Source organism: Pteronotus mesoamericanus, unplaced genomic scaffold, assembly GCF_021234165.1.
Source record: "Pteronotus mesoamericanus isolate MK-2021 breed Mesoamerican mustached bat unplaced genomic scaffold, CSHL_Meso_final contig_438, whole genome shotgun sequence".
Classification (NCBI taxonomy): domain Eukaryota; kingdom Metazoa; phylum Chordata; class Mammalia; order Chiroptera; family Mormoopidae; genus Pteronotus; species Pteronotus mesoamericanus.
Window position 1 is genome coordinate 1145636 of NW_026555165.1, and position 13544 is coordinate 1159179.

The window sequence follows — 13544 nt, forward strand, 5'->3', positions numbered from 1 at the left end:
TTACACAGCACCTTTAGGGTGCTGGGCATGTGAGTGGCTCTAGAGGCCAGTCAGGCAGGAGGGCACGATTTGGACAGTGTACAAAGACCACATGATCTGATGGTCTTTCTTAAACCCATTGGCTCAGAGACTCAGCATTGGACGGAAAGGCAGCCAGTCCGAGCAAGAGTTTAAGTTCACCTTTGCCGTTACAACCAGCAATAGGTACTGCTCCACTCAGGGTCACCACCTTTCCTACAACTGAGGATTCTTTTTATTCATTAAGAATATCCCCCACCCCATGCACATACTGTAAAAGTAATATAGAAATACAGAATGTAGAAAACTTAGAAAATGTAAAACTTAAAAAAAATGACCATAATCTCACCACCCAGGGACAATCACAGACAAGTTTCATGCACAGTATTAGCTTAACAGTTTAGAAATAGACATACGAGTAGAAAATTTAGAGATGTCACTGTATGTGCTGTTAGCAGTCTTTTTTTTTTTTAAAAAAAAAATTAACAGTACATATAAAAATATTATTTTAAAAAAGCACATGACATTCCTTTCCCTTGGGTACCATACCTTAATCATTCCCATTTGAGCCGTTTCCAAGTTTCCTCAAATTAAAAAAAACTCTATGATGTACATACATCTTTTATTTGGATGTTTACCTTCAAAGAAACTCCTATAAGTTACTGGGGCAAAAGGAGTGAACTTTAAATTTTTAATAAACTACAGAAAATTAAAGTCTTCGCATTGGATTCTACTCCGTAGAAGGTCTAGGATGGCTTCAACCCAGTTGGATTCAAACCATCTCAAATTCCTGCCCGGTGCTGTTTTCAAGGACTTAGTAAACATCTCCTAGAGGAGCGGTCCCCAGCCTTTTTGGCACCAGGGAGTGGTTTCATGGAAGACAATTTTTCCACTGCGAGGTGGAGCGATGGTTTTTAGGATGATTCAGGCGCATTCCATTTCAGCTCACCTCCTGCCGTGTGGCCGGTTCTTAACAGGCCTGGATCGGTACCGGCCCGCGGCCTCAGGTTGGGGATCCTGCCCTCGAGGTCTGCAGTGGCACCTGCGCACTATCGCCCAAACGCAGTCTGCTTCCTCGAAGGGAAACTTACGGACGCGGCCCTAGCACCACCTCTTTAAATTTTAAAACGAAGGCCTAGGCCAATCAACGTTAAGTGTTTCCCGGAACACAGAGCCCCGCCTACAGGCATGCCCTCCACCAATGAAGCAGAGGTTTTACCCCAAGCCCTCCCAATCGACGCCAAGAAAGACAGTCGCATACGTAAATTACGTAAGGGAAAGGGCCAATAGGAGCTGAATTTGTAAGCTGGCTCCGCCAATGGTAGTATTTCCTGGAGAGCGCGGGAGCCTTTTGACCAAGATAGCGAAGAGAGGTGAATGGCGGTGGTTCCCTGAAGCAGGATTCCTGGGAAGAGCCCGGGCGCTCGGGCGGCGGCGCAGCCGACATGGCCTGTTGTCACAACGTAATGCTGTTGCTGGATACGGCGGGCGGCGGCGCCGCCGGCCACAGCCCGGCCCGGCGGGCCGCCCTGCGCCTCCTCATCTACCTCAGCTGCCGATTCGGCCTGGCCAGGGTCCGCTGGGCCTTCCGGTTCTTTGACTCTCTGGGGGCGCGGAGCCGGCCCCCCCGCGTGTCCGACTTCCGCGAGCTGGGGGCCCGCTCCTGGGAGGACTTCGAGGAGGAGCTGGAGGCCCGGCTCGGGGACGGCGCCCCCGGGGCCCCCCTGCCCGGCCCGGCGCCCAGGGCCACCCACACGCACAGCGCCCTGATGGAGACGCTGCTGGACTACCAGTGGGACCGGCCCGAGATCACGTCGCCCACCAAGCCGGTGCTGCGCAGCAGCGGCAGGCGGCTGCTGGACGTGGAGAGCGAGGCCAGGGAGGCCGGGACCGCGCTCGGGGGCTTTGGGAACGCCGTCTTCCTGCTGGCGCCCTGTCCGCACTCGCAGAGGGAGCTGCTGCGGTTCGTGTCCGGCTGCGAGGCCCAGGCCCAGGCCGAGGGCCCGCCGCCCACCGCTAAGCAGGTGATGGAGAAGCTGCTGCCCAAGAGGGTCCAGGAAGTCATGAGCGCCCGGAAAGTCACCTTGTACTGGGTGGACACCACCGAGAGGTCGCAGGTAGGTCAGCTGTCGTGCGCGGTGGTCGCTTGGTTACGCAGACTCGACCGTGAAAGAGGTAACCCCTCGCTACCCGCTCCGTCTAAGTGCTGGCAGCGCGGACGCGGACCGGACCTCGGTCCCGCTAAGAATTCAGTGCCAAGACTGACACTATTAGAGAAAGAAGACAGGGGCTCAGGGAACAAGTTGCGGGGGCAAAAGAAGGGGCGCTTGGAGCTTAGGAGAGGGAAGGGGGAAGGTAGCGTGGTTGGAGGGGGGGAAGGCGGGCGGGCCCCTGGGGCGGGCGAGGGGGAGCGGGGCGGCCGGGCCCTGTCCCGGGGACTCAGGGGACGTCCGCGGGGTGGGCGATCAGTAGACTGTTCCTCCTTCCCAGGTGTCTCCTTTCAGGGGGCTGGTCTCCACTGACTGGTCAGCGCCGGGCAGGGTCGTTAGTAGCTGCAGCTGGTCCCGATGCCCGCTGACCTTAGCCGGGAGCCTCGCGACGCGCCAGGCGAGGACAACGGGGAGCTCGCCCCCAGGACCGTCTGCCCTCCCCGTTCTCGCTTTCTTTTCGGAATAGTATCACCATAACTAGGTTGACAGGGTCGTTGTTTGTTTTTAAATTCTGAATCTTTTCTTTTTTAATTTATATTTCGTTGATTATGCTATTACAGTTGTCCTGATCCCCCCCCTTTGCCCTCCTTCACCCAGCACCCCCCCCCCCACTCTCAGGCAGGCCCCCCACCATGGTTCAGGGCCGCGGGTCTCGCTGTCAGGTCTTTGGCTGCTCCATTTCCCATCCTGTACTCGACAGACACCCCCCCCCTTCTGTAACCACCCGTGTGTACTTCACCCCTCAGGCTCTCCCACGGCCCCCTCCCGTCTGCCAGGCATCAAAACGCCTTCTGTACCCACGGTTCTGTCTCTGTTCTTGTTTGCTGAGTTTGTTTTTTTAGATTCAATTGTTGATAGATGCATTTTTTTTTATCATTTTATTCATACTTTTGATCTCTTTGTTAAATAAGGCCCTTTAACAATTCCTATAATAGTGGTTTGGTGATGATGACCTCCTTTAGTTCCTTTTTGTCTGGGGAGCTTTTTACCTGCCCTTCGATTCTAAATGATAGCTTTGCTGGGTAAAGCAATGTTGGCTGTCGGTGACAGGATGTTTTTAAAGGTCCCTTCCAGTTCTGATATTCCACCATCTGATGGGACGGGTCTTTTCCGAGGCTTCTCACATCTGTTCGGTGGTTTTCCCCCCAAAAATGCCTGCCAAGTAATCTTAAGCTTTTCTGGAAAAAAAAAATTTTCTTTGTGATGATCTGTCTTGTCTTGTTCAAAAGCCTCTGGCCATCCACACTGTGGAGGCAAAAGGGAGCCTTCAGCTCTGTCCTTGGGGAGCTCGCCACCCCGGGAGGAGAGGGAAGAAGAGAAAATGCAGGGCCTCTCCTGCAGAGCTCGGTCTGGGAAGACGGACCCCGGGAGGCACAGCCCGGACTCCAGATGGGGGAGGGGGCCACATGCATAGCTCTCTCACGAGGACACAGCACAGGAGACCCCAAGCATTTCTGACTTCATGCTTCTGATGCACTCGATACATACTTCCCACACGCCTGCTGGGCGCACTGGTCAGCCAGACGGATGTGGTCCCTGCTTTCTGGGAGCTCATATCTTAGATAGTTATAAATCCCCAAATTTGAAACTACCAACCACTAGGAAATGACAGTCACTTGCCCTATCATATGCATAAAAATGGAAAATTTAACCATACTTTATATACTGCTTATGTTGGTTTTTTGTTTGTTTGTTTCAGCCAGAAGATCAGCAAAAAAACAATTTCAACACATTTTTTGTTTCCCTCTGGCAGAAAACCCTAGCCAGGATCTATGGTAGCTGAACTTGCAAGCCATTCTCCCCTATAGCAGTGAGAGCAGGCATGGACACATGGCTGGGGACAGCAAAAACTAATTGACTGATTAATCTCTTACAGCATTTTCTAAACTGGTATGCGTACCTGAAACCAAAGTTTCACAGTACATCCTTTTTCTTCACTGCGTGTGGTATTTTCTATGGTGCTCTGATTTTTTTCTATTTGTGGGTTTTTGGTTTGTTTTTGTGTGTGTTTGTTTAATGTTGACTATAAACCACACAGTTGATCCATCATAGGACACATCCAGGATCATCAGAGGGTCATAAGCCTCTTTTATTTTTTTATTTGTTTAAAGATTTTATTTAGTTTTAGAGAGATGGGAGGGGAGGGAGAAAGAGAGGTAGAGAAACATTGATATGAGATAGAAACATGGACCAGGTGCCTCTCGCACACCCCAACTGGGGACTGAACCCACAACCGGAGCATGTGCCCTGACCAGGAATGGAACTGGCGACCTTTTGCTTTGCGAGACGACACCCAGCCCCCTGAGCCACACTGGTCAGGGCACAACCCTCGTTTTAAAAGCTCAATCCAAGATAGCCCTGGCCCTGGGTTCTTAGACTCGTCTCTCATTGTCTTGCTTTGATCTGCGGCGCTCTTATGCCCGCTCTGAGCGTGAATGTCATATTGCGGGAAGTTCGACAATGACCTAGCAATTTATGGTCTCCAGTCGTGGGTACCTGTGGAGTAGGAACCCAGCGCGATGATCGTTTTCTAGGGTAGATGCTCCTCCTTCCTGTTCCCGCAGTTCCTGAATATTGTCATGTGATATTGTGATGCTGAGTGAAATATTCTGTTATTGCTGTTTTACTCACTCTCGCCCCCAACTTTAAGATTCTAGAAGACCGAGAATATGCCTTGCTAGTTCACGGTACATAAAGGCTGCTGTTTGTTGAATGAAGAGTTGGCTGTGTGTGAAGGCATAAGGAATGGCCTTTACAGAGAAAGCAGGGTTCGAGCTGGATACTCTAATTAACCTCCAGCGGGTAAACAAGGAAGGAGAAGGGACAGGAAACAGAATCAGCGGGAACGTGGAAGCATTATAAAATACGGTGTGTTCAGGAAGCCGCAAATGGTCCTATGCGCCCAGAAGGTAGGGATGCATGTGGAAGAGAAAAATGTGTTTGGAAAGGTTCAGGGTTCGGGCGTGAAGGGCTTTGCGGCTGTGCTGGAATTCCTGCAGAGCGGAGGCCATGGGAAGCCTTGGAAGCTTCTCGAGAAGCAGCACGCGCCAGATAGGTGAATACTTCTTGGGCCAGCGTGGGGAAATGTGAGAGGCCAGGCATGGATTTCATATGGAGGTGATGAGAGCTTTAAGCTGGAACTGAGGCCTGCTGGGGGGCCGGCCGCCCCTGTGGGGAGGGCGAGGTGGTGAGGCGCGCCTTCCTCCCATGGTCCCTGCCCACTTAGGTTGCATGGGCCAGGATTCTTTCACTGACGTATCACGGTTTTGTATTCCTCCTGACTCTTAACATTTTATGATGGAGCCCCTAGTGATTCGCATGCCTTCTGTTTCTTGACAGGAAATAGAACTGAAGTCGTATTTTCCCCAGATGGACTCTTTCTTGAAGGCGTATTGTGTAGTCGTCATACTCTTGGGCTGCACCGTAATAGGATGCGGGCCACTAGTTGTGCTTGGTTCAACAAATACATTGATTTTGTCTTTTGATCCTTGAGTGTAGAAATCAACTTTACTTTCTCCCTGATTTCCCTTAGCTTCATTTCTGAATGTCTACTTTAGAATAACTTGAGGTTCTTCATAATTTCGTTTTAGTTGTGGGAGTCCCCAGACCACCTCGGGTACTGGACTGTATGTGAGCTGCTCGACCGTGTAGGAGGCGCTGTCTTGCCTTCGGAAACTTGGAGCCAGGATGGTACGAAAGCTGGGGACACTCTGCTTGGTGGCGAGAAGCAGCTGTCAAGGGAACCTCGCCTCTCTTCCTGGATTTCCACTCTGCCAACTGATTCTACTTTACACTGTTTGCTCTACAATTCTCCTGAGTACGAAGCCTCATTTCCACGGACGAAAGGAACGTTATTTCTCCCTGTTGAAGGTAAGCAAATAATGATTTTTCGGGTGTTTTAGTCTCAGTTACTGTGTATCCATTTCTTCAAGGCAGGTCCATGCTTTCAACTGCTTTAGAATTTCCGGCAGCCCAGGCACTCAAAGAGTGCTTGTGATTAAAATACGCCCCAGCGGAAAGGAGGTACCACGGGAACGGATGGCGCTCTGGCACTGCGCAGCCGCCAGCCCAAGTATGAAAAGAATGAGTGAGTGATTTCGAAGAGTTTCTCAACTGCTTGCAGAGAAAGACAGTATTGTCCAGGTGCCCAGGCAGATGGGTGGTAAGCTTCCCTTGCCTCAAAGAAGAGACGGATAAATCAACACCTCGGAGAGACCATAATTGATAAGAAGCTAGTCAAAAAAGCTGCAAGTGGTGCTTGTGACCAGGAAGTGCCAGCAGGCTGGACTCCGCCTAAATTTGCTTTATTCACTATATAGTGAAGCTCATTTTTGAATCATTGTGTATTCACACAGAAATAATACTACATAGAGACATGAACAAAACTGTGGTATACAGTATGTGCAGTTTAAGGAAATTTTGAGAGTAGTTCCGTGTAAGCAGTTTCATGTTTAGAATTTAATTGCCCCCTAAGACAGGCTATGCACTGTATTGTGTGGATTTAAGAAGCGATGTCTTATTTTTTGTAAGTAGCGATTATTGCTTAACTATTTATTTCTGAGTCACAATTACCGAGGAGTTCTGACGTCAGACCTTGCCCTTGTGCCTCCGCTCATGGCCCGCTCTTCCCGCGGGAGCTCCATGAACTTGCTGTTGGCACCAGAATGAGGGCTGAGTGGGAACTAAGTGGCAATACTAGTACCTCACCTGACAATCTGGCTTCTTTCTTCTTACTATTAAATCTATTATTAGTAACTATTTATTACAACAGAATGTTGTTTATTGCATTAGATATTCTTTGTTTCTAACAGGCAAAGGGGTTCAAGAACCATGTGCAGTTGCCCTGGAGCCCCTGACCATGCATCAGAGACATTTTCAGAAACCAGCCAGGATTTTTGTGACAGGCACAGCCGCCCAGTGGTCTCTGCCGATGAGCGACGCTGTGGGCTCCGAGAGCTGGCTGCTCCAAAGTCCGGCGGAGAGCACATCAACCCAAAAGGCGCTGTTTGGGCAGCTGGTGAACAGGCTGAGTGCCGAAGAGTTACACCTGGTAGGTCCCTTCCCTGTACTCGGCTGTTCTGCCCAGGGACACACTGGTAAAGTGAAGTGCCAAGGACTTCCCTGCACAATGCAGCCTCGGCGACACAGGTGTTGCTTCTGTAAATAATATTGTCTACATCATAGCATTGTGACGATGCTCATTGATAAACAGTTTATAAAATTCCATGTGCCTTGGATCCCATGAAGTTACATTATATTCACGTAAGAAAAAAGCCTGTGGGCCGAATGCCATGATGGTACCAGGGTGGTAAAGTGATGGGTCCGTAGCGCGCCCCACCCCCCAATCTGCGGTTTCACTTTCCACGGTCAAATGCAGTCTGAAATAGTACATGGAAAATTCCAGAAGTAAGTTTTCAATTGCAAGCTTTTCTGAATAATGTGGTGAACTCTTGCGCAGTCCTGCCCGGGATGGGGATCCTCCCTCTGTCCGGCGTCACTACACTGTGCACACGCCCCACCCATTAGCTCAGTGGCCGTGTCAGTTAACGGAGTGGCTTCTCGGTGTCACAACACTTGTGTTCCGTGGCCCTTGTGTCACTTAGTCGTGGCCCCAAAGCGTAAGGCTAGTGATGCCGGCAGTTCAGAGAGGCTGGCGGTGCTTCCTTCAGGGGAACAGGCGAGGGCCGTATAGGGAGGTGTTCTGAGGGAGACAACCCCCGTTCACGTCAGTTTTATGACAGTATATTAAGATTGTACTATTTTAATGTTGGTTGTTGTTAACTTCTTATCGTGCCTAGTTTATAAGTTAAACGGTATCATAGGTATGCGTGTCTAGGAAAAAACCGTGTACACGGAGCGCGTGGTGCTGCGCAGCTTCAGGCACCCACTGGGGGGCTTGGAACCCCTCCCCCATGGAGAAGGGGGGCCACAACATGTATTTATTACTGCTGTGTAAAAAATTACGTCTCATTTTTTCAAAGCCTGTAGTTAAGCATGGGCTTGGGATTCATACACACTGGGCTTCTGCCCCTCACCGACCGGGTGACCTTCAACGGTCACTTATTCCTCAGCTCCAGCCCCTCCTCAGTGAAGTGGGGGTGGCATCACCGTTGCCTGGATGGCTGAGAGGGTACGGCGCGTCATCATGAGCACACGGTGCACGCTCTGTGCGTACTCCTGGGGGCCCCCGGCTACTGAGCCGTTAGCGTTATGTGATCTCTAAGTTCACTTCTAGCACTAATACCCTTAAGCGCAATCTGTACTCTAGTTCTTTGTACTAGCAATCACTGGGAGGGGCCTACTGTTTCTTTTCCTAAGCTACGATCTTTATGCATCTGTCAGCAGTGTTCCCGGCTAACCGGAACTTCCTGTGTAGGTTGCCAGTGTCGACCCCGGGGACGGCTGGCCCCCCGTCACCGGAGTCCTGGGCCCCTTCTCTGCCAGCGCTATGGTCCTCACTGTGTTCCGTGCAGAGGAGGCTGGATTTCAGAGGCACCTTCTCCCGGCAGTCGTGGCAGAGAACCTCCAGGACACAGCGTCCCTCTTCCCCGCTGTTGTGGATGTTGCATTGCATCAGATTCGCGACTTACTGGGAGATCCTGTTGCCTCTGGTTAGTTCTGAACCAATAACCAGCGTGCCCAGGGCACTGGTTTGCAGCCACTTCCACATCAGGAGGGCTGTCTCCACTGTGCTCTTAGTAGAACTCCGTTATCTTATTATGAAAGAGGTGAAAGCAAACTGGCACTTCAGGCAGTTTAAGTCATCTTTGCATACAGAAGTCCTGAAGCACCCGAGACCAGATTTAAATCAAGGGCATAATAGGAAACCTGATTTGTTAACGTATTTAATAAAGACCACATGTAAAACTGTTGGGATTCTGTCTACCTTCCAGCTGGTGGCTTTGCTATTTACGCTACGTAAATAAAAATAAAAATTATTTTGATATTCTGTTTATTCAACAGATTTAGTGCCTGCCTGCTGTGTGTCAGACACGGTTCTAGGTACTGGGAATACAACAGTGAACAAAATAGACAAAGGTCTCTATTCTCATGGCATTTACCATTTGTTGGGTGGGACAAGACAATAAATACATCAGGGGATTATATGGTGTATTTGAAAGCGATAAGTCCTGTATAATAAACAGGAAAAAGGGAATGGGCACGTGAAGGAGGGGTTGGAGGAGGTTCAATTTTATTTTAAAAGATTTTTATTTTTTGAGAGGGAAAGGGGAGGAGAGAGAGAGAGTGTGGTTGCCTCTTGCACACCCCCTACAGGGGGCCTGGCCCACAGCCCAGGTATGTGCCCTGACCCTGGAATCGAACTGGTGGCCACCCATTTCGCAAGCCTGTGCGTAATCCACTGAGCCACACCAGCCAGGGCTGGAGGGGGTGTAATCTTAACAGGCCTTGCTGAAAAAAGGCAGTATTTGAGCCCAGGCTTCAAGGAAGCATAGGGAGAGGGCGTTCCTGACAGAGGCCGTGGGCCCCGCGTGTCTGCTGCGTGTGCTCGCTTTCCGCGTAGCGGTATATGTAGACACAGGCCCGTCGGGGCTGGTGCAGAGGAATGTAGTTAATGTCGCTTTGTATGTCCCTGGGGAGAAGGCGGTGGGTCCCCAGTGGGAGTCAGGGCGGGGATCTCCTCTTTGGTTCTCACGCTTCTCTTCCTCCCATCTCTGCTCCGGTCCCTGCAGCGCCTCCCGGTCCAGAGTGGGCCCAGCAGGAACTTGGCCGTACGGCGCCCTGGACGCCTGCCGTGGCTGAGCGTTGGTTTCCCTGCTCCAACCTGAGCGGCGCCAGTTCCAGCTTGATGGAGTCATTCTGGTAAAACGTTTTCTATTTTTCTGGGTATTGATAATTACAATTGGAGTTGGGTTGGTTTGTGTGTGTGTGTGTGTGTGTGTGTGTACAGCCCACGTTTTATGAGTAGAGTTCAGTAATATTAAAAACTAATTACAAAAGGAGAGTATTGTTTAATGGGTATACAATTTCAATGTTACAAGATGAGGAGAGTTCTGGAGACACATGGCAGTGATGGTACCACAATGTTATGAATATACTGAATACCGGTGAACGGTGCGCTTAAAAGTGGAGAAGATGATATGCTATGTGTATTTTACCACCTTACAAAACTTGGAAACAATTACAGGAATAAAAGGTTCTCTCATGTTATGGATGTGACAAAACATTTAGTATGACATCTCTACAAATGAAAAATACCAAACTTGTATAATGCAGCTAAGTTTATACTTGAAAGGAAATTTGCAGACTTACGCTGTCTTTTAAAGAAGAAAAATTAAGAATGAATTAGCTAGATGTCCAGCAGAAAGTAATACGAGAGTAAACCTAAGAAATAAAGAAGGCAGGCAATAGTAAAGATAAGAATCAAAATGATTGAAGCAGAAAACAAACAATAGAAATCAACAGAGACAGAAGATGATTCTTTGAGAAGCCAAATGGAGTGATCCATAGCAGGATGGAGCAGTTGCAAGATGGAGCAATCAAACGTAAATAAACAGTGTTAGAAATGGGAAAGACATAGCAGAGACTCAGATATTATTGAAGTAGTCAAGGTTTATTTTTCCCACACAGCCATCTAGCTGTTACCACTCCTTTGTTAAAAGACACCCTTTTTCTCATTGGATTACTGTGGCCCGTTGGTCGAAGTCAGGTGACCGCCACTTTGCAGGCCTGTCTGGGCACGGGAACTATGTTAGCATCCCTTCGTCTTGAGTCCTGAAATCAGGTGGTCTAAGTCCCCTCAGCTTTGTTCCCTGCCCCCCACACCCCAATAATTGGTTTGGCTATTCTAGATCTTTTGCATTTCTATGTACATTTTAGATTCAGCCTGTTCATTTCCACCGGGCAGCCTGCTAGGATTTTTGGTTGAGTGCGTGGAGTCTGTAGGTCACTTTGGGAAGAACTGACACCTTCATAGTAATGAGTCCTCTGATTCGTGGGCACGGCACAGCTCAGCAGGGCTAAGGACAAAACAGGCATGTCTGTCCCCATGAGGTGAAAATTCACCGCAAGCAGGAGTGCAGACGGCCACGTGGTGTGGGTGTGAGGACCGACGATGGGGAGGCCAGCGGGACGGAACGGGGGCCCAGGGAGTGAAGTGGCCACCATAATTCGGCCTGTCCCCTAGGACACAAAGGTCTTATTAATAAAAATCAATACTGTGGGTGATGATGACTGGTTCTGGGAACAGGCAGCTTCTGCCCCTGAGTTTGTTCAAGTCCTAAGTGAGCAAAGGAACCTTTTTCCTCCTGAGAGTATACTTTCGAAGGCGTCTGGTGGGGGCATCTTTTGATTAGCCTGTAAAAAGCTGTTGTTGGTGCGTCCGTAGAGCAGGACTTCGGCTCTGTGCTCAACAGCCCGCCGTGTTCACAGCTTGCTGCAGGCCGCCTCCTGCAGGCGGGAGGAGCCCTCCAAGGCCGACGGTGACCTCACGCGGCGCCTGTCCGAGCTCTACCTGAGGAAGTCTCGCGAAGAATCCGCTGTGCCTAACCCGGAGGATGGCAGAAAGAAACGTGCGTGCACACGAAGGGGTGTCTGGGCAGTCTTTTTTGACATTGAATGTTTTAAATGATGGAGATTCCCTAAAATGAGGTTGAAATGGTAACTGAATAAGCAAGTTCTTGTATTTCAAATTTGGGAACAATTACAGTAGTAAAATAGCGATTTAAAAATCAGCCGCAATTCTACCTTCTTGGTGAGTAAACCATTTACTTATTTGCTTGCTTGCTTGCAGATTCTATTTATTTACTTTTTGAGAGAGGGGAAGGGAGGGAGAAAAAGAGAGCAAAACATCAATTGGTTGCCTCTCTTGCACCCCCACCTGGGGACCTGGCCCACAACCCAGGCACGTTCCCCAACAAGGAATCGAAGGGGTGACCTTGTGCTCTGTAGGGACAATGCCCGACCCAGCGAGCCACGCCGGTCAGGGTGAGCAATTTTCATTTTTAATTATAACATTTAAATACAACTTTGTGTGCCACTTAAATTATTTCATTGCCTTTTCAGTTAGTATTCCACCTCATTGCTTAATGAAACTTACCAAATTCTTCTGCTTGTTGAACATTTTACATTGTTACTTTTCTCATTATAAATAATACTGCTGTGTACATCATGCATATAATTTGTTCTTTAGCGGAAGCTTCCGGGAAAAGTTACTGCCTCGTGAAGTGGGGAAAGTAGCTCTTGGTGCAGACTTAAAGTAGTGTTTTTGGGGGGGAGATTTTCTTTAGCGGGGAGGTAACTGAAGTAGGGGTTGGTTCCCCGGGGGTAGAATTCATTTAACTTTCCTTCCCCTGATGCGTCGGCAGGGGGAGTCCCTTGCACTCCAGTGAGGCAGAAGATGAACGCCATGTGCCGCTCCCTAAAGATGCTGAATGTGGCCAGGCTGAATGTCAAGGCCCAGAAGTTGCATCCAGAGGCCAGCCCAGAGGCCGCCGGGGAGAGGGGGGCCCAAAAGGCAGCCGGCGGGAGAGCGGCGGGCAAACTGGAAGGCAGAGGAAGGGCGCGGAGCTCCAGACCAAGAGGTATCGCCACTTCCGCAGCGTTGGGTGTCGGAGGCCGTGTGTCCCCTTCTGTCCCCTCCTATTACGTGTTTCAGTCGTAGCCGTCAGTTAGCAAACACTCATTATCTGTCCCAGGCCCACCTGCGCGTTAGGGCCCAGTAAGTTAATACGATACTGTCCTCTCCTTAATGGCCCGGCTATAAAAAACAGCAATGAGCAGGTATATATTATATATGCTATGTCTATTATGTATGATATATACCTATATCAAACATAATAAGCTACTAAAGCTAATGTGTAAGAGCCAGGAGTCCACAACAGAAAATGCTTGCTCATTTGGGGAGTAAAGACGAAACGGGGGTCACCACGGGGAAGGCCGGCCTTGGCATGGTGTGTGATCCTTTTAATGTACTGCTGAGTTCGACTTGCTAATATTTTATTGAGGATTTTTACATTTATTTTCATCAGGGATATATCAACCTATAATTTTGTTTTCTTTTTTTGTAGTTGACTTTGTCTAGTTTTGGAATCAGGATAATGCTGACCTCATAAAATGAATTTGGGAGCCTTCTCTCTTCAATTTTTTGGACTATTTTAGGAAAGAGAGATGTTAAGTCTTTGAATTTGGTGAAGGTCACCTGTGAAGTCATCTGGTCCATGGCGTGCGTTTGTTGGGAGTTTTTTGGTCACTGATTCCATTTTGTTAGTAGTTATCAGTCTGCTCAGATTTTGTTACTTCCTCATTCAGCTTTGGACAATTGTACGTTTCTAGGAATTTATCCATTTCTTCCAGTTT

The 13544-nt window shown here is 49.2% G+C and overlaps 1 protein-coding gene across 1 annotated transcript in view; it reads left to right on the forward strand.

Moving 5' to 3' along the window:
- The first annotated feature begins 1463 nt into the window (after window positions 1-1463).
- Window positions 1464-13544, forward strand: part of TICRR (TOPBP1 interacting checkpoint and replication regulator) — a 30601-nt gene continuing 18520 nt past the window's right edge. The window contains exons 1-7 of the mRNA XM_054577563.1: window positions 1464-2135; window positions 5819-6098; window positions 7040-7278; window positions 8605-8839; window positions 9920-10049; window positions 11619-11758; window positions 12554-12769. Coding sequence (XP_054433538.1) covers window positions 1464-2135; window positions 5819-6098; window positions 7040-7278; window positions 8605-8839; window positions 9920-10049; window positions 11619-11758; window positions 12554-12769 — 1912 coding nt within the window. The remainder of the gene's footprint in view (window positions 2136-5818; window positions 6099-7039; window positions 7279-8604; window positions 8840-9919; window positions 10050-11618; window positions 11759-12553; window positions 12770-13544) is intronic.